The sequence below is a fragment of the Myotis yumanensis genome, unplaced genomic scaffold (assembly GCF_028538775.1).
Source record: "Myotis yumanensis isolate MYYU_CA2020_CCGP unplaced genomic scaffold, mMyoYum1.0.hap1 SCAF_12, whole genome shotgun sequence".
Taxonomy (NCBI): domain Eukaryota; kingdom Metazoa; phylum Chordata; class Mammalia; order Chiroptera; family Vespertilionidae; genus Myotis; species Myotis yumanensis.
The window spans coordinates 61,781,086-61,801,124 of NW_027223763.1; the positions used below are offsets into that span (position 1 = coordinate 61,781,086).

At 49.3% G+C, this 20,039-nt stretch overlaps 1 protein-coding gene across 1 annotated transcript in view; it reads left to right on the top strand.

Moving 5' to 3' along the window:
* Nucleotides 1–242: 242 nt before the first annotated feature.
* MTAP (methylthioadenosine phosphorylase) overlaps nucleotides 243–20,039 on the top strand; it is a 45,745-nt gene continuing 25,948 nt past the window's right edge. The window contains exons 1-4 of the mRNA XM_070431769.1: nucleotides 243–355; nucleotides 9,490–9,576; nucleotides 11,131–11,189; nucleotides 12,837–13,004. Of these exons, the coding sequence (XP_070287870.1) occupies nucleotides 323–355; nucleotides 9,490–9,576; nucleotides 11,131–11,189; nucleotides 12,837–13,004 (347 nt within the window). The 5' untranslated portion in view covers nucleotides 243–322. The remainder of the gene's footprint in view (nucleotides 356–9,489; nucleotides 9,577–11,130; nucleotides 11,190–12,836; nucleotides 13,005–20,039) is intronic.

Below are 20,039 nucleotides of genomic sequence, written 5' to 3' on the forward strand. Positions count from 1 at the left end.
CACAGCAGTCTGGCGCCCTACACGCGCTCCGTAAACGGTCTCCACTGCTATCGTTGTTATAAACCCGTTACCTCGGGGATGGGGAAAACACAAACCCACGGGGAACCGGAAAGTCTGCACTTGGGCGGGACGCGGGAACCTCGATTTGAGGAGGGGGGCGGCGGGGGAGATCCCGCGCCAGCAGCCAATCCAGCTGTCCCGGGGAGGAAGAGGAGGAGTCAGAGCCACTCCGGACCGCACTGCTCGGTCCCGCGCCGCGCTCTCGATCGGGCTCCGCGTCTTCCTCCGTGTGCCCATCCCGCAGCCTCCTCCCGGCGCAGACATGGCCTCAGGAGCCACCCCTCCAGCCGTGAAGGTGAGATTAGCCGTCCTGGCGGCTGCGGTCCGCCCCTGCCCGCTGCGCTCTCGCTCCCGCCCGGGGGGGACCGCGCATCGGGGGCGTGCGCCCAGCCTGGGTGCCCTGCCCGTGCGCCCCCGCCGAGGCGGGAAAGGGCTGGGGCGCTGCACCAGGACGGGTTCGCCCAGGGGGAGGGGGGGAGCGGGCGGGAGGGAAAGCGTGCAAGCTCGCCCCCTCCACCTTTGGTCTCAGCTGCGCCCTCACCGTGCAGGGTGTGGGCAAGCCCTTTGGAGAGGGGCTGTGGGCAGAGCGCCGCCGCGCGCCAGCCTTTCCCGAGTGGGACTGCGTTTCCCGGAGATGCGCTCGGCTGGGGCTAGCAGCGTGCCTGCAGCTCGGAGCCGGTCTCCTCGTGCTTCCGCTCTGATTCCTCTTTCTGCCCGCGGCCCACGTGGGAGAACTAACGTGCTTGCTCTTTTACAAGCTTCCGGCTTTTTTTTTCTTCCAAACGTAGTCCTTCCCCTGAAGTGCCCCCTGCAGCACGTTGCTTCAGGCATTCTGACTTCTGCAGCGCGGACCTGGAATACAGGCGGCTCCCTCGGTGGAGGCCTCTGGCTTTAAACTGCTTTGTTTGCGATCTTGAAAGTCAGAGATCGGTTTCAGTCAATGGTTCTCAACCTTCTGGCCCTTTAAATACAGTTCCTCATGTTGTGACCCAACCATAACATTATTTTCGTTGCTACTTCATAACTGGAATGTTGCTACTGTTATGAATCGTCCTGTAAATATCTGATATGCAGGATGGTCTTAGGCGACCCCTGTGAAAGGGTCCTTCGACCGCCAAAGGGGTCGCGACCCACAGGTTGAGAACCGCTGGCACTTGTACAGGTCTCCGCACAAGACGCCTTTGTGCGGTGGGATCCTGAGCCAGAGGAGGGTCGGAGTTCTGAGGGGAGCCCCGAGCTTCCCTGGGGCTTACACACTTCTGGCCTGGCTGGCGTCCTGGGAGAGTGTCGAGTTACAGTGCTTAAGGGGAAATCGATAAAACTTAAGATCTCCTCTCTGTTTATGATTGGCTAGGAAGTCAGATAACTTTAGACATGCTTGGCCTCAGGGGTAGGGAGGAGGCCCGCCTCCTTTACCCAGGTATCTGTTGGTTCCTGGCTTTGTGTTCACTTCTCCCGGGAGAAGGCAGATCGCTGAGGTCTCCCTGTTATCGGTCACAGTGATTATTCGTTTATTAGGCCCTTGCAGCTTTTCATGCGACAGTTATGACCGGGAGTGGGGTGGGGAGTGTTGTAGGCACACTTAGATTTGAAACTCCGTTGGTCATTTTGAAAAGAATACTGCATTCAAATATATCTGCAGAACACTCCTCCCTTACCAGTAGCGGCAGGGGGGAAAAGGCAGAAAGAGTTTTAATGAAGCTCATGTGCTAAGCGAGTTCCTTAGGTGCCCATCTATAAAGTGGAGATTTACTGCAGGGTTTGCTGGGTGTTGAAACTTGTTCAGTGGGAGTGCTTTTAAGTGGGGGAGCTGAGATTCGTTTTGAATATCTTTTCTCCAACAATTAAACAATGATAGGTGTCCTGGCCACCGCTGTCAGTGGGCAAGCAGGAAACCTGTCCCTGACACTTGGAGAAATAGTAAAAACAGGGAGGGGTGGTATTTAAAACCATCTCACGTGAACCTGGTTCAGCGTTCTCCTCGCCACACAGCCTCCCGGTAAAATTGGTGCAGTGCATTTGAGTGCGGAGCGGGCACTGCAGGGCACTGTGGCGAGAGCCTGATGTAATATGGAATGATGCATATTTTTGGCCTCGGCGAGCTGCTGAGTATAAACTGAAGAAGTACGGGTCGTGCTGGGCCTGCCTGCTACTGGCTGTCTTTGAGGTTAGAAGGGTAAGCCCTTGCTGTGGAGAGTCCATGCTGCCAACACCCAAGTCCCCAGGCTCCTGAGGCAACATCCTGTGTAGACAACATGAGGTGCTGGTGTCCAGAGCAAAATAGGCTGATAAAAACCATATCCTGCCCCCAGATCATGGAATGCAGAGCTGGAAGGTTCCTGAAGATGCGAGAGCCAAATGAACCCCTTTCTGTGGATAGGAAGCTGAGGCCCAGAAAGGTCAGCTAAGGTGCCCAGCATCATACAGTCGGACCTAGATAGTAACTGACATTCCACCAACTAGATGTTGTGAGACAGTCCTGAGTCCCACCTGTGGTCTCTGTGCCCTGTTTATTGTGGGACTAAAGAGATCATGCAGCTTTAAGGAAGAGCAATTGTAGAGGGAGTGCAAGAAGCCAGCTGCCTCCCTCTGCCCACTGGGCGCTCGCCCCTGGGACTGATAACAGCCGTGTCTGGGAGAACCCCAGCATCGGACGTGGGCAGGTGGTATGCTTGCCCATGCAGGGGGCTGAACAGGTCTTTGGCACCAGACAGGGCATTCTGGGGGCCTCCTTCAATGGGGGTGTGGGGGTCCCCCAGGCAGCTTCCCAGCTTTTGCTCTGGGGGATTAAAAATAAGTCTTGTTTATTATGGTTGCTATGACAGGGAGGGGATATGGTCCCACTGTAGGTGGGTTAGTGAGCTGTTCACAAAAGGGCGTTAAGGGGGATGGAATGTAGACTGGAGAATGGGCTCCTTACGCTCGCCACTTGGCTGTCTGTGGCTGGCCAAGGCCTTCAGATCCAAGGTCTTGAAGTGACTCTCAGAAACTGGGGGACAAACCTACATGCCCCAACTGGGAATGACCCATGAGCCTGTATTTTTTGCCCAGGGACTCGGGGGCATTTTGGTCAGGACAACTCCCGTCTTTGTAGGACTGTCTGAGCATTGCAGGACATAGAGTACTTCTTGGCTCTTCCCCATGGAGTGCCAGTAGCGCTCCTCCAAGGCATGTGGCAGCCAGAACTGTCCCTGGGTGTCCAGGCACCCCCGGAGAGCAGTGCACACCTGGCTGAGGGACCTGGGCTAAGTCGCTGAGGCAGAGTCTGCCTGGAGAGGAGATGGAGCAGCACCAGGCTGTGTCCCGGCCCACATCGAAAAGCCAGGTTAGGGGCTTTTTTTGTTGTTGTTGCTGCTTTGAGGAAGTTCATTTGGATTTTGTTTGTTTTTGCTAAAGGTGGGAAGGTGTACAAGGACAGTGACAGATATTAATGCATTATTTTCACTTGAGTCTTATAATTCTATGGATTCCTTTCCTTCCCTTATACTGGCATACCTCAGAGATAGTGCGGGTTTGGTTCCAGACCGCCACAATAAAGCAAGTTGTAATCTGTTTGCTGGTGGAGGGTCTTACCTTCCATTTGTTTAAAAAACAAAACAAAAAACACGCAACAAAACTACAGTATCTGTGAGGTGCAGCACAATAAAAAGGAGGTGTGGCCCGAGCTGGTTTGGTTCGGTGGATATAGCCTCGGCCTGTAGACTGAAGGGTTCGATTCTGGTCAAGGGCACATGCCTGGGTTGTGGACTCAATCCACAGTAGGGGGCGTGCAGAAGGCAGCCAATCAATTCTTCTCTGAAACAAAAATGTTTTTTTAAAAAGGTGTGCCTGTAGGTACAGATGAGGAACCGTGTGCAGTGGACCCTAGATCGATAACGGTGGTTATAATCATGGTATTCTAGTCTGTGCTACGGAAGCTTCCAAAACCGTGGCTCTCAAAGGACTCAGTGCCTCTGCACCCACCTGGGAATATGATAGAAATGCAGGTTCTTGGGCCCCACCCCAGTCCTGCTGAATCCGGAGCTCTAGGGAGCGGGGCCCAGCCATCTGGGTTTAGAAGGGCCTAAGTCTAGTCAGATGCCCACTAAGGTGTGACAACCACTGCCCCAGGGAGCTTTGAAAAGGCTGAGCATCTGCACCTTAACAAGCTCAAGCTCTTCCGGTGATTCTTAGTGTATTGGTTTCCTGTGGCTGCCTTAAGGATGACCACAAACTCGAGGGCTTAAAACCATGCAAATGTGCTCTCTGACAGTTCAAATCAAGGTGTCTGTAGGGCAAGGCAAGTCCTCTTGGAGCAGCGAAGGAGGAATCTGTTTGTTTCACTGCCTTTTCCAGCCTCCAGAGGTCACTGGCGTTCCTTGCCCCTTGACCTGCCTCACTTAGTTCCTGTTTCTCCCTCTGCATTCGTCATCACATCACCCTCTTCCTCGGGAGATCATCTTACAAGGACCCCTGCGATTGTATTCAGGGTCCGCCCAGATAATCTGGGATAATCTCCTGTCCCCAAATCTTTAATCACATCAAGTAATGATGGCAGCTTCTGGGAATTAGGACGGGGCAGATAGGATCTTTCTCAGGGGCCATTCTTCAGCCTGTGACCCTCAGCCAGCCCTGATTTTAGAATTTCACGATCCCAGTCCTAGAGCAGGTGCTCGGTTCTGGCTGTGTGTGAGGTCCACCTGCGGAGCTTTAAGAAAACAGACTGTGCCTTGGCCAATTCATCAGCATGTCTGGAGTCTGTGGCCTGGGCTTTGGTATTGAAAGCTCCCGGGTGAGTCTAGTATCTAGCAGCTGACCCAGGGGGCACACTGGGAGGGACCCTGCTGTCCTCAAGGGAAGGTGAGCTTTAGAGAGTACAGTAAGCTTCCCGGAAAATCCTCAAAAAATAATGGACCGTTTCAGGAGGGATGTCTACCCATTAGAATAATATCTTGACTTTGCAGGGGGAGGTTGGTTAAGTAAAAACCAAGGATGTTCTGAACATAGTGATACGTACTTGTTGGCTGGGGTTGCCATAGCAAAGTACCACAGACTGGATGGCTTAGGCAGTGCTGGATGCTGGACGTTCAAGATCAAAGTGTCAGCAGGTTGATTCATCTGAGGCCTCTCTCCTGGGCTGGCAGATGCCATTTCCTTGCTGTGACTATATGGTCTTCCTTCTGCGTGTCTGTGTCCTAGTCTTTTACAAGCTCACCAGTCATAATGGGGGACACAGTTGAGCCCATAACCATCACCTGAAGAGGTGGCTTACAGATGGGTTATCTTGTCAGAGATGGAGCCACCAGCTCCATCCGTGGACAGTATCTCGGCTTTTGAACAGGCCTCCCAAGCAGACGTTTAGCCACTTTCTCCTCACACAACTGGACTTCTGGGATTTTGCAAGGCCCTGGGAGGCCTCCAAGCCAGTTTGGCTCAATAAGAAGGGCGCTGTCTGCTGCACTTGCCAAACTTGTCAGTGGCCACCAGAGCTGAAGGACTGGAGCACTCAGATCAGGGAGTGCTGCCCGGCTCTCTTGCTTCAAGAGCTTGAGAGGCAGGCCTCCGCCTGGCAGGAGCTGGTCTCAGCTGCTCGGGGTTATGGTGTTTTGAGATGCCATCCTCGAGGACTGGGTTCCTTAGGTAGTATGTCCTGGCCTCAGTGTGATAGTGCTTCAATGTGAAACCAAGGTGGGTATGTGAAACCTCCTGGGTCCAGGCACCAGGGGAAATAGAGGGGAGGGGTTCGTACGAGCCCTGTCAACATTGCTGGAAGTAGCCATTCTGCCCAAATAAGCCAACATGTCAACAAAATGCTTTCATCGTCTCAGAAAGTCCAATCCTCTCTTACGAAGATTGGCTTGGCGGTGTGTCAGTGGGAGAGTGTGGGATGACACTAAGCTGTGAAAATCTGGCAATGATCTTGATTGATCAGGGGGTCCCTATTCAGAACTTTATCTTGTGTAATGAAGTCCTGGCTGGGGAGAATTGGCCCCAAAATCCCATCTCAGCCCCGGAACACATTTCCTAGGCAGCCTGGGACTGCCTGGATGGGGGCTGATGCTTCTGGCCCAGGAGGCCCAGTAAGATCTTGTCATTGCTTCCCAAGTGTGGATGAGGTCATTGATGGAGAGCTGCCCCACCCCCAGCCCTCCCAGGGGGTTCACTTAGACGCCCAGAGTCACTGTTTCTAAGCGTGCTCTGTGACCTTCGGCCAGAACTTGACCTCTCAGAGCATCAGTTTTCTCATAAGATGGAGAGAAAACTTTTCTACTAGGGCAGTGATGGCGAACCTATGACACGCATGTCAGAGGTGACACGCAAACTCATTTTTTGGTTGATTTTTTCTTTGTTAAATGGCATTTAAATATATAAAATAAATATCAAAAATATAAATCTTTGTTTTACTATGGTTGCAAATATCAAAAAATTTCTATACGTGTCACGGCACCAGAGTTAAGTTAGGGTTTTTCAAAATGCTGACACGCGAGCTCAAAAGGTTTGGTGCTATACTAGGGTATGGTGCTATAAAGATTCCCAGGGGGGTATTGGGAGGTAGCATGTCTTAGTGGTCAACGTGAAAAGCCTGGGTTGCTATTCCAGCGTGGCTCCTTGTGATTAGCTCTTGGATAAGTCTCTTCCTTTTTATGCTTTCTCTTTTCAATTTTATAAAATGGGTGTAATACTATGGGGTCTGTCCCGTGGGACTGAAGCGCCTACCGTAGTGCCTATGACATGTAAGTGCTCAGACACAGTACTTTGCCGTGGAGCCAGCAGGTGGCGACATTACCATATCTTGGCACTGCTGGCCTCAATCTGCCCCTGCAGGAAATGGTTAGAAATCCAGTTCCCTGGAGTGGCAGTATTCAATTGCTGTACTTGTTCTGTGTCCCTTGCAAGGTAAGTGTTTCCATGAACAATCAGAGCCAGTTGGGTGAATGGATGGACACTCCTGCACATAGTCCAGGGCCAGAGACCACATGCTGGGCTTTCTGGCTAGCAGTAGCAGCTCTTGTTTCCATGCCCAGTACTTACTACCTGTTCCTTGGTGAGGGCCGAATTACCAGCTACCTAATGCAGGGTTGTCATGGCATCCGGGTGGTGGGGACTGGAGCTTGGGAGTGCTGAGGGTGGGCTCAAGGGCACTGAACTTCAGCAGGATCCCCATTAGCATTTCTTACGAGCTCCCACAATGCTGAGCTAGCTTGCCTAAACTGAGAGCAAGGTTTCAAAACATGTTCGTTTTGTACATGTGACTCTGAGAGTCTAGAATGTGAGATGCTATGGCCCTGAGATGATCCAGAAACAGCCAAGTCAAAGTGTTCATAAGCTTTTTGTTGTTTGGGGGTTTGTTTGTTGTGTGTGTGTGTGTTTTGGGGGGGTTGTTTTTGCAAAATGGAAGTTTTCATGAGCGATAAAATCCCTGAAGAGCAGACTGAGAGTAATTTGAGTCAGCAGTTCAATTCTGTGGTCTGGGGTGATGACGTGTTAGTCCCCTACAATGTGTGTGTGACCACAAGTACCTGGGAATGAAGGGTAAAATGGAGAAGCCAGGCAGATGAAGGGTTAGGATTGCATAAAACAGTGTGATTTAAAAGAAAAAAAATTCTATTGAACTGGCATGATTTAAATGTATAATTTAAGTGAACATTTCTGTTGCTTTGAAACGTGAATGTGAAACTGTGATTTGAACCTGTGATTTGTAACCGGCAAATGTGGTTAGACTTGACTGCATGTAACCTGCTGTGGTTTCAGTAATGGACCACAAGGTGGCACCAACTTCAAACACTGGGTTAGCCCGGCTGGTGGCTCAGTGGTTGAATTTTGACCTATGAACGCGGAGGTCCCGGTTTGCTTCCCGGTCACGGGTCAGGGCACACCCCACGTCCGGTGGCCCGGTGGCGGGCTGATCCCCAGAAGGGGGCGTGCAGGAGGCAGCCAGTCAGTGGTGTTTCTCTCTCACCCATGTTTCAGTCTATCCCTCTCCCTTCCTCTCTCTCCAAAAGTCAATAAAAACATCTTTAAAAAAAACAGGTTTAGCCACTTGAGGAAGTTGTGGGGAGGCAGAGTTCCAAATCCTGTAACGGGCAGCTCTTCAGCAAAATCTCACCAAATTGCCCTTATTTTCTGTTTTGTTGATTTTTTTAAAAAATATATATTTTATTGATTTTTTTTTTACAGAGAGGAAGGGAGAGAGATAGAGAGTTAGAAACATCGATGAGAGAGAAACATCGACCAGCTGCCTCCTGCACACCCCCTACTGGGGATGTGCCCGCAACCAAGGTACATGCCCTTGGCCGGAATCGAACCTGGGACCCTTCAGTCCGAAAGCCGACGCTCTATCCACTGAGCAAAACCGGATAGGGCGACTTTTTTTTTTTTCTCCAGGAAACTGAGGGCCGGAGAGGTAACCCTTTTCCCACACATTAATTTAAATCCACTTGTTAACACGATCTGAATTATTCAGATGTTCAGTTAATCTTTAACTCCCCATTTTTTTTTCCCCTTCAAGGAGTTACTTTCTCCCACTTAGTGGAGACTTTACTCAAGTGACAATAGATTTAAAGCATTGGAAAAAGGTGCTCAGGTCATTTTCCATTGGGTTTCTTAGTAACGTGTCGTCTCTCTCGCCTGTTGCTGACAATGTAAGTACTGTTTCTCCTTTAGGAAGTAGCGGCCCGGAGAGCAACCTTCCTAACGACTTCATTTCTCTAATTTTTCGTTGACTGGCCAGCTAATATTGTATTTATCTTTGAAATTGTTCTTGTTTGTGTTTCTTCATCGTCAAATTAGATTGGTTTCAAGGACTGTTAGGTTCTGGAAACGGCAATACGACACTGGAATTTTTAAAAGATTAGAACTACCTTTGAATTACTCATTTGTTTACACATACCTAGGAATGGCATTTGGATTTCACAAATATACATGAGGCTGATCTTTCATGCTATTCTAGACTGGTCTGTCTGTGGTCCCCTGCAGCTCCGATGTTAGTGGCTCAGGAAAGAACATCTCTTGTGTTTCTTTATCTAATGGAGGGATGAGGAGACATCATTAGGAAGTGGCCATACAGAATATTTTCCATCCCAGCAGTCTTTTGAACTTTCTTTATTCCACAGTCCATTTAGTAGAGAATAAAAAATCGGTTAGAGAGTACTTTCTGCAACCGCAGTTGGCTATTTTGAGGATTGATTTCCTGCTGAAGCTAAATAGAGTACCTTTCTGTACTAATTTGTTGCTTAAATTATCAGCAATAAATGTGATAAAGTCCAAAAGGGTGACCTAAGTTTGGGTTATTTCAAAGGTGTGTTGAATGACTGTTCGTCAGTAGTTGTAGATTTTTAAAAAAATAACTAGCAGGAATGGAGAAGAGCATGTGAGGAAACGAATTTGCTTCTGATCTTGTTTCTAATGGAAACTGGTGAAATACGGCACCTTTTTGTGGTCTCCCTGTAGATTGGAATCATTGGTGGAACAGGCCTGGATGATCCAGAAATCTTAGAGGGAAGAACCGAGAAATATGTGGATACTCCATTTGGCAAGGTTAGTACCCAGTTAATGGAGACATACCAGCTGGCTTGGTTTTTAAGTTTAAAATAATTTTTTTTAATGACTGTTGTCTTGTCAGCCCCGGGGCTGCCTGCCTCAGGCTGAGAGGGGCCAGGAGTCCCGTCAGTGGGTTCTACCAGCGGAGAAGGGCGCCCGGACTTTCTTATATTAAAAGTACTGCTGCTGAACATGTGCAAATTACTTCCCAATTTACATTCCTAGAAGCCACATACTCATCTTAGACATAGCAACTGTACCCTTCAGTTCTCTGCATTTAAAGCATGTAAATCAGCTTCTAATCTGGTTACATTAGAAGCTGTAATGTAGGTCATGTCACACTAATTTAGGAGAAAGGCCATGGGAGGAAGCAGCATTCACAGTAAGCCCTGGCCCCAAAGGGGATTTCGTGGGGATCCGTAACAGGATTGCATAACTGGGAATACAGTAAGACCCTCCTTCTCTATTTAAAGGGGGCTGCTCCTCGTGCTGCTTCCAAACATTGCAGTTTTCCATCAGCTCTGAAGGTCCCTGCATCTGAGGGTCCCAACCAAACCCTCTTTTTCAGCGAGTCCTTAGGTCGATCTCAGGTCTTCCGAGTCCTGCTATATTATATTATATTCTCAACCTTCCTAATGCCGCGACCCTTTAATACAGTTCCTCATGTTGTGGTGACCCCCAATTACACTGTTACAAATTGAACATAATTAAAGCACAGTGATCAATCACAAAAACAATATGTAATGATATATGTGTTTTCTGATGGTCTTAGGCGACCCCTGTGAAAGGGTCGTTCGACCCCCAAAGGAGTCACGACCCACAGGTTGAGAACTGCTGTGCTATAAGCTTGGCTCACTTCTTAGTCTTATGTTTTTTTGAGCCACTACGTTAGCCGTGGGCAAACTACGGCCCGTGGGCCGGATCCGGCCCGTTTGAAAGAATAAAACTGAAAAAAAAAAGACCGTACCCTTTTATGTAATGATGTTTACTTTGAATTTATATTAGTTCACACAAACACTCCATCCATGCTTTTGTTCCGGCCCTCCGGACCAGTTTAAGAACCCATTGTGGCCCTCGAGTCAAAAAGTTTGCCCACCCCTGCCCTAGGTTCTCAAAACCTTTCTCTCCATTACCTCAGGCCACCCCTGGCCATCTTCTGGTTGATTAACAGAGCAAACGGTTCCAGTGCTCAGTTCTTAATTCTCTCTCCCCCGCCCCCGCCCACGGCGCTCTCACACCTGACAGATACCAACACAGCTGTATTTGATCAGTGTGCCCTCAGAGTCCGCCGGGGTGCCTGCTACAAATAGGTCTCACTAAACGGGACCTAGCCTGAGGCAACCTTCAAATTCCTGTGAACCTCTGTGCTTGTAAAGGCCTCCGTAAATATTTACTGATTATTCATCAAATCTAGACTCTTCTTAAAGTGTGTGCTCCAACACCCAAGTTTCCATGGAACCTTTCATGGTGGAACCGTCGAAGTGGCAGCTTTTTAATTGTTCATCTATGTTTTCAAATCACTGAGTTGTAATCATTATTCATTGTGTGCAGCCTTCTGATGCCTTAATTTTGGGGAAGATAAAGAATGTTGATTGCGTCCTCCTTGCAAGGTAAGGTGTCTTAAGCTTTTCAAATGTTACTACTGAAGGATAATTTAAATATAACCTAAAACCGAGAAAGAGTGATGATGCAGGTATGCGTTTTATGTGCTGGTGGAGCCAACGTATCTCAGTCACCTTTATTCACCGCTTACGGTGTTTGGGGCAAGTTAAACTGATTCATATCTCATCCACCTAAAGGGAATCCCCTTTTTAGGTTGGGAGAGTAGTTAGAACAATCCAATGAGAGATAGGATGCATTTGACTAAAGTTGAAACTCTTTTTCTAAAGATAAAGGAAAACTTTCATTCAGTGAATATTACTATAGTTCTGTTTTCGGGGTGTCGGTTTTGGGTCCCTGAAGAGGTTTCTACACCCTTGTTATCTCAATAAGTTTTGCAGGGTTCCCGGTATAGAGGGAGAAAAATCATTTGCATCACATTTTTAGAAAATACATGTATTGGTTTTCTGTTGCTGCATAACAATGAACTACACATTTAGCAGCTTAAAACAGCACACGTGATCTCGTAGTTTCGGGGATGTCAGCCATGTGGGCACAGCTTAGCTCAGTCCGCTGTTCGGGGTCACACAAGGTAGAGTCAGGCCTTGTTCTCACCTGGAGTTCCAGATCCTCATTCCAGTTCACGTGGCTGTTGGCAGAATTCAGCTCCTGGAGGCTGTGCGCATTCTCTGCCACGTGACCCTCGGCAGGGGCAGATCACGTGACAGCAGCCCTCCCCTGCAAGGCCCGGTGAGCGGGTCTCTGCTGTCAGGATGGAGCCTACCCGTGGGAGGGACTCCCAGCAGCTCTGCTGTATCCCATTGGTTGGCATCAAGTCTCGGGTCCACCTGCAAGGTGTCAGCAGGATTAGTTTCCTCTGGGGGCCCGGAGGGAAGGGTCTCTCGGAGGCCTCTCTGGCTTGTAGATGACCCTCTTCACTTGTAGGTGACCATCTTATCCCTGTATCTTCACACATGCTCTCTGCGTATCTCTCCAGATGTTCTCTGCTTGTAAGGGTGCCATTTGTGTTATATTAGGGCCCACCCTAATGACCTCATTTTAACTTAATTACCCTGTTGAAGACCCTACCTCCAAATATGGTTGCATTCTGCTGGTCCTAGGGGTTAGGAACTCAGCGTAGGAATGGAGGGGGCCACAGTTCAGCCCATAACATGGGTCATGCGTGAAGTGATCAGTTCTCAGATGAAACCTTCTAATGCTTTAAACGCTTCATTAACTTATTTGGGTGGCTGGGTAGAAGGACCGGAGAGCTTCACCTGGAAGCTGGAGCTTTTATTTCTATTCAGAGGCTTTCTTCTTGGGCACCTCTTGTTTTCTGTGTCGGGGGTCACAGACCAGATGCCTCTGATTGGGGGGCTTGGTGTCCCACTGGGTAGACACAACTCGGCTTCCTGGACAGGGAATTCTAAGTAAGTGAGTACCTGCTCTTGATAGGAGAATGAGGACACAGACTCTGAACCGCCCTTTAAAACCGAATGGTTTATACTTAGAGTTGGCTGGTTACGGCCCAGCGTCTTTTTTCAACCCCTCTGCCAATGGAAGCGCTTTGGTGGAAAGGGCTGTGAATTGGTTTTCTCTTCTGACACAATTAAAACGTGCTGCTCCCTCACCGACCGCATTCGCTCTTCTTCCCGCAGGCATGGGAGGCAGCATACCATCATGCCTTCCAAAGTCAACTATCAGGCGAACATCTGGGCCCTGAAGGAGGAGGGCTGTACTCATGTCATAGTGACCACAGCTTGCGGTTCCTTGAGGGAGGAGATACAGCCGGGCGATATCGTCATTATTGACCAGTTCATCGACAGGTATGCCATCCTCTACGCCGCTGTAGGCCCCTGGAAGACCATTCCCAGCTCAAATGGACAGTGTGCGGGAACTTGGGGGGAGGGGGAGGAAGACCCACAGACTTTTGTTGTTGTTTTTTAAATATATTTTATTGATTTCTGAGAGGAAGAAAGAGAGATAGAGAGAGAGACATCAATAATGAGAGAGAATCATTGATTGGATGCCTCCTGTATGCCTGACACTGGGGATCAAGCCCACAACCTGGGCGAGTGCCCTTACTAGGAATCAAACCGTGACCTCCTGGTTCATAGGTCGACGCTCAACCACTGAGCCATGCCAGCCGGGCCCACAGGCTTGTTTTAAGCTTTTTATTGTGGGAGTTCTTACACATGTAACAAATAGAATAATAATCATTTCAGCATTTATCAGTTCACTGCAATTTGTAACTTTAAAAGATGAGGACTCTTTAAAAAAGAAAAAGTTGCTTAATATTTCCTTAGTATTAAGTGTCCAGGCAATGTTCTCCTTTTTCCTCTTATCTCACAAACTTTTTTTTCTAGTTGATTTGTTCAAATAAGGGGCCAGAGGAGGCCACTGGTTGCACACGAGTGTATTAATGAATCTGCTTCTTTGTCTAGAGCAGTGATTCTCAACCTTCCTCATGCCGCGACCCTCTAATACAGTTCCTCATGTTGTGGTGACCCCTAATTTCATCGTTACAACTTGAACATAATTAAAGCATAGTGATTAATCACAAAAACGATATGTAATTATATATGTGTTTTCCGATGGTCTTAGGCGACCCCTGTGAAAGGGTCGTTCGACCCCCGAAAGGGGTCATGGCCCACAGGTTGAGAACCGCTGGTCTAGAGGTCCCCATCCCCTTGCCTCCTTTCTTGTCCTGGGGAGTCTCCCCACGTGCTGGATTTTGCTGTTTGCATCCCTAAGTGTCATTTGGCGTCTTCCCGTCTCCTGTCTTTGCCGGAAATCAGTGGTTAGCTCTGGAGGCCTTATCAGAACAAGGTTCAAATTCTTGAACCTTGAACCTTGAACCTCGGCAGGGTCACAGATCCTATCAGGAGGCACATAATGTCTGGTTGGTGCAGGGCCACAGTTGGTTCAGGAGCTAGGGATTTTTTGTTATTTACACAGGTAAGGTATAATGTTTCTTTACCCCCAAAACTAAACAGTAATAGGCTGCCAAGATCCTGGGCTGCTTCTGCCTTTAGAAATAGTGGAAGAAATCACAAGGGAAAGTGGGAGTCTGGTGGGGATTCCTTCCCACTCCTCCCACACCCCATTCCTGGTGGAAATAACCGCCTCCCAGGGTGCTCTGGATGGAGACAGGTGACTGCGCTCTGCACCTTCATCCAGAGTGGTGGGGAGAAGTGCCAAAGGGTGTGAGCTATTTGGGGTTCCTACCAGAGTCCCCCATTCAGTCATCTAGACCACCCCATAGTCATCCTGCTCCTCCCCTCGTTACCTCTGAACTTACTATACCCAGAGCCTCTCCTACGTCTTCTGTTATGGAAGGGAGGTTGAGTCAGCCAGTTCTGGGTGTCTGCTGCCTTTCAGGGATTCGTTATAATTTGTCGTCCATCAGAAGGATTCTTTATTGTCCCCTATGAAAGGAAGCTCTCAGATAGACCCGTAGGAAATGGAGCATTCTGTAAATTAGAAATGGTCGGAGATCGGCAGTTTCATGTAGTTCAACCTAATACGTAACGGGTAGATTAAAATCATTACATGCTCCTCCCAGCCCCTGTCATTTCTCCTGTCATTGTTGAGTACCTGATACTATATATGTATTGTCTGTCTGCCCCTGTGATAGAATATAAACCATCTGTGGTAAAGACCTTCCTGTTTGCTGCTTTATCCCTAACACCCACATTGCCTGGCCTGTATTTTTCGAGTGATTGAATGGATGTGATCACACCAAGGGAGAAGGAGCTGGAGTTCATGTTTAGGCAATATCATCAAAGTCTCTGTGGCTGTCAGAGTCCAAGGGTTTGGAGATAATAGTTTAAGAAAATGGTTGTACTATGGTGGTGGTTTGATTTTTTTTAATCTTCACCCAAGGATATGTTTATTAATTTAGGGAAAGGAAGAGAGAGAGAGAGAAACATCCATTGGTTGCCTCCCGTACACACCCCAACCAGGAATCGAACCTACAACCTTTTGGTGTGCAGGATGATGCTCCAACCAACAGCAACCTGGCCAGGGCTGTAATGTGGCTGTTTAATATAGCAGAGTTTACAACTCCTTATTCAGAATGATCCGGATTCCTCAAGTATTATAGGCTAGAGGCCCAGTGCACAAAAATTTGTGCACTCAGGGGGGGTGGTCCCTCAGCCCAGCCTGTGCCCATATGCAGTCCAGGACCCCTTAGGGGATGTCCACCTGTTGACTTAGGCCCACTCCCTGGGGGATCAGGCCTAAGCTTGCAGTCAGACATCCTTCTGACAGCCAGGGAGCCCTTGGGGGATGTCCGACTAAAGGCTTAGCCCCCCAAGGGATCGGGTCTAAACCATTAGTTGGACATTCTTAGTGCTGCCACGGAGGTAGGAGAGGCTCCTGCCACCACCTCTGCACTGGCCAGCCATGAGCCAGCTTCTGGCTGAGTGGCACTCCCCATATGGAAGTGCACTGACCACCAGGGGGCAGCTCCTGCATTGAGTGTCTGCCCCCTGATGGCCAGTGCGCATCATAGCAAACAGCCATTCTGACGTTCAGTCAGTTTGCATATTAGCCTTTTATTATTACTAGTAGCCCGGTGCACGAAATTCGTGCACTGGGGGAGGAGGGAGAGGGGGGCCCCTCGGTCTGGCCTTCACCCTCTCCAATCTGAGACCCCTCAGGGAATGTCCAACAGCCTGTTTGTTCCCACACTTTTAACAGATAACAGCTCCATTGTTGTTTCTTTCTTATGCTTAAAACCATTGGAATTAGTAGGTATTCAAAGTGTTTATACATTTGGGGGGGACACCCTATATATCTCTAGTCAGCGGTGAAAGAAACCAACAGCAGATTTGGAACCCCCAGATAGGGAACCTCGCTCACTCCCCACATGTCTCCCCACTTCACTTTCCACCTTCGTGGGCAGTGGGAGAATCAACGTTTTCTCTCATTAATTCGGAAAAGCATGTCCTGTCACCTGCTGCCCGGCAGGAGTGTGCTAGGCCCCAAGCAAGCGAGGCTCAGTCAGGGCAGCCTTTGCTCATGGGTGCTGGCACCCAAAGTGCACATTCCTCCTCTACAGTCGCCCCGACTATCCCACTGTTTCACTGAGAGGACAGAATTCCTCTCCACCTCTGGGTTCTTGATCTTGAATGCTGACCGAAGGCACCTCAGCGAGGGCTGCCCGCGCCCACCAGGTGTATCTGTCTGCACCTGCTCCCGCCTCAGCACCTGCATTAACCCCCTAGAGGTTATCTTGTAGCTGCACTGGCCTCTGTGGGAACAGGGCATCACCACTCCTCCTTCTCACTGTCATCTCACAGGCGCCCACTCTCAGCACCCAGAACACCCAGACACTCTCCAAAGGACGTGAGTGCATCAGAGGGGATGTGTGCACATCCTGTGGGGGTGTTAGGCATGCTGGGTTGATGGAAGTGTGGTGGAGAGGCGGAGGGAACTTGTGCACGCCTTGGTTTGCAACTGTTGCAGGCGCTGGAGCGTGACAGTGTGCTGGGGGATGTTCGCACGCCAGGGGGGGATGTGCACACCGGAGGCCTCTGGCTTTGCAGATCTGCAAACCCCCGTGGTGCGGCCAGGAGGACGTCAGTCTGGCCCGCCACAGTGGCTGTCCCTGCGATCCTGCACCTTCTGGGACAGGAGGCGGATCTTGAGCAGCCACTCCTGGGCGCTGATGGCCTGCAGGCGCTACTTCAGCTCAGCCTGCAGGCTCCGCTTGGTGCACTCACAGCTGTCACCACCGCCATGTGGGGAGTACAGGCTGCCCTCCGCCGGCCTGCCTCCCCTGTCCAGAGGCTCTCTGCACTGCTCACCTGCCCAGAGTGACTGGGTCTGGGCGGAAGCCAGGCGTCCTGCCCTGCCCAACCCCGGCCGATCCCCCCCTGTGCGAGCTGCCACCCCGCCGGGAAGGGTCACAGATCCGGGTCCCGGGACTGCGGACAGCCTCAAGCACTGCCCCCCGCCCGGCAGGGTCACAGATCCGGGTCCCGGGACTGCGGACAGCCTCAAGCACTGCCCCCCGCCCGGCAGGGTCACAGATCCGGGTCCCGGGACTGCGGACAGCCTCAAGCACTGCCCCCTGCCCGGCAGGGTCACAGATCCGGGTCCCAGACCACGGACAGCCTCAAGCACTGCCTCCCCGCTTGGCAGGGTCACAGATCTGTGTCTTGGTCCCGTGGACAGCCTCAAGCACTGCCCCCCACCCGGCAGAGTCACGGATCCGGGTCCCAGACCGTGGACAGCCTCAAGTGTTGCCGCCCCGCCCGGCAGGGTCACAGATCCCGTCCCAGACTGCAGACAGCCTTGCCCGCTGCTGCCCGCCTTCAGTATGCAAATTAGCCGCCATCTTGTTGCTTCAGGGTGGGGGTCCTGCTTGGGTGCCTGGCCAGCCTGGATGAGGGGATGATGGCCTTTTGCAGCTGGTCATACCCCCTTCAGGGTGGGGGTCCCCACTGGGGTGCCTGGCCAGTCTGGGTGAGGGGCTGAGGGCCGTTTTCAGGCTGGCAGGTGACTGAAGCTCCCAACCTCTCCTTTTTTTTTCTTTTTTTTTTAATTCTGGGATTTATTTACCTTCTATGGCTGTCACTGGAGCTGAGAGCCGGCTTTAGCTCTGAGGCCTGGCTGCTGCTCTGAGAACTCAGCTGCTGAAAGCAGGTTTCTGGGTTTGTTTGAGTTCTATAATTGAAACAATGTTGCGGTCCTGCTGGCTGAAGCCCAGCTAGCTGAAAGCAGGTTTCTGGGGTTTGTTTAGCTTCTATACTTGCAACATTGTTTCTTAGACTGCAGCTCAGAGGCCGGCAGCGGCAGACGGGGAACCTCGGCTTCCTCCATCAAGGAGCAAGCAAGCCGCCTGTTCGCTTCAGCTGCCTGGCTGCCGGCCGCCATCTTGATTGGCAGTTAGTTTGCATATCGCCCTGATTAGCCAATGGGAAGCGTGTCGGAGGTACGGTTAATTACCATGTTTGTCTATTATTAGATAGGATATAGGGTGTCCCTATTTCCCCCCTCTTGCCCCCTCTACCCAGCTCTTGCCCCCCACTTCTCTTTGGTCATCACCATGCTGTTTGTCTGTGTCCATGGGTTGTGCATATATTTTCTTTGGCTAATCCCTCCTTTAAATTCACTTCTCTAAATTTTTATTTTCAGATAAGTGCTTATAACTGCACTATTATATATTTTCTATTATATCATTTAGAATTAAGATATTTTCTAATTGAACCCTTGTAAATTTTAGCACAATTTAATAAATTATGCTAGAAGCAATTAGAAGATTTTTCATGTAATGCAGATACATTTCCATTAATATTTTATTAATTTTTAATTTTTTAATATTTTAATTTGAAATAATCTCATACATGTAAAAAAAAACTATAAAATATTACAGCATATTATATGTACCCTTCACCCAATTTCTTAGCTGTTAATAATTTAAACATAACCATTATACAACTAACAGAATTTGGAATATATTTTTCTTATAACCTCTTTTTTTTTAATTTTAAAAAATATATATTTTATAAGATGAAAGATTTAGCATTAATTAATGTGAACTCAATTGCATAACATCACAACATGTTAAATATAAATTGACATAAATTAAAGGCAAGATAATTCTATACTCATAGCTGGAAATATTAACATGACTCTTAATATCGGACATGTACACAATAAAGATATCAGTAAGAAAAATGATCTAAGAAGCACAAATGATAATCTTATAATCTCTTTAATGTTACTTAATCCATTTTGTTTTTGTTAATCTTCACCCAAGGATATTTTTCCATTGAATTTTAGAGAGAGTGAAGGGAAAGGGAGAGACACATTGATTGGTTGCCTCCTGCACATGCTCTGATAGGGAATGGGGACCAAGCCAGCAACTGAGGTACATGACCTTGACTGGAATCTAACCTGGGACCCTTCAGTCCACGGGCTAATGCTCTATCCACTGAGCAAAACAGGCTGCAGCTTAATTCATTTACTTTTAATCTATATGTGTCTTTATATTTAAAGTGGGTTTTGTTTTTGATTCACCCTCATAATCTGTCTTTTAACTGGTGCATTTATGCCACTGACTTTCAGAGTGCTTACTGATAGAGTTACTGCCATATCAGGGGGCTTCTGGGGCTGGCCAGCAGCCCGGGATTGGATCTGATCACGGGTGGCAGGCAGGCGGCTTCTAGGGTCACCCACGGGAGCCTGGATGGCGGCTCGCACTGGTGGCTGGCACTGTCCTGCCCGTCTTTGTTGGCGGTTAATTTGCATATCTCGCTGATTAGCCAATGGGAGGTGTAGCAAAGGCACGGTCAATTACCATGTTTGTCTATTATTAGATAGTATGGCATTAGAAAGAAAAGGCTGCCGGGGGATTCATTTGTTATTTATGTAGTTTATGTGTCTTGCTCCCACATCTTTTTCTCACATGATGTAATGTAGAGGTTTCACATACTGGCTCGCCCCAGAAAGCAGCAAGGCGCTGAGGTGAGCTTGCTCCTGGGGCACGCTTACTCATCAGGAAAGTCCCGCTGTACAGAAAGTGCCGAGGGATTACTATGTCAGGTTATTCCCCCTCCCAAAGACACGGCCTTGGGCTTCCCCTTCATGTCCCATCTGGTGTTGTTTTTTCCCCCCCTCTAAAGCCCGGCTGGGAAGTTCGGGTGCACCCTGATACCAGTGACATCATCGCCCTCGGCCTCTTGGGCAGGGTGGGCATTCGCAGTGGAAATGGGAGCTCGTGGTAAAGTTAGGCAGAAGGCCTTTGCTGAGCATTCCCGTCAGCTGCTGCCTAAACCCTTCCTGGTCTTGCCGCTTCCTGCCCGTCTCTTCTCACTCTTGGTTGAGAAGGTACCTCTTCACCAGGAAGA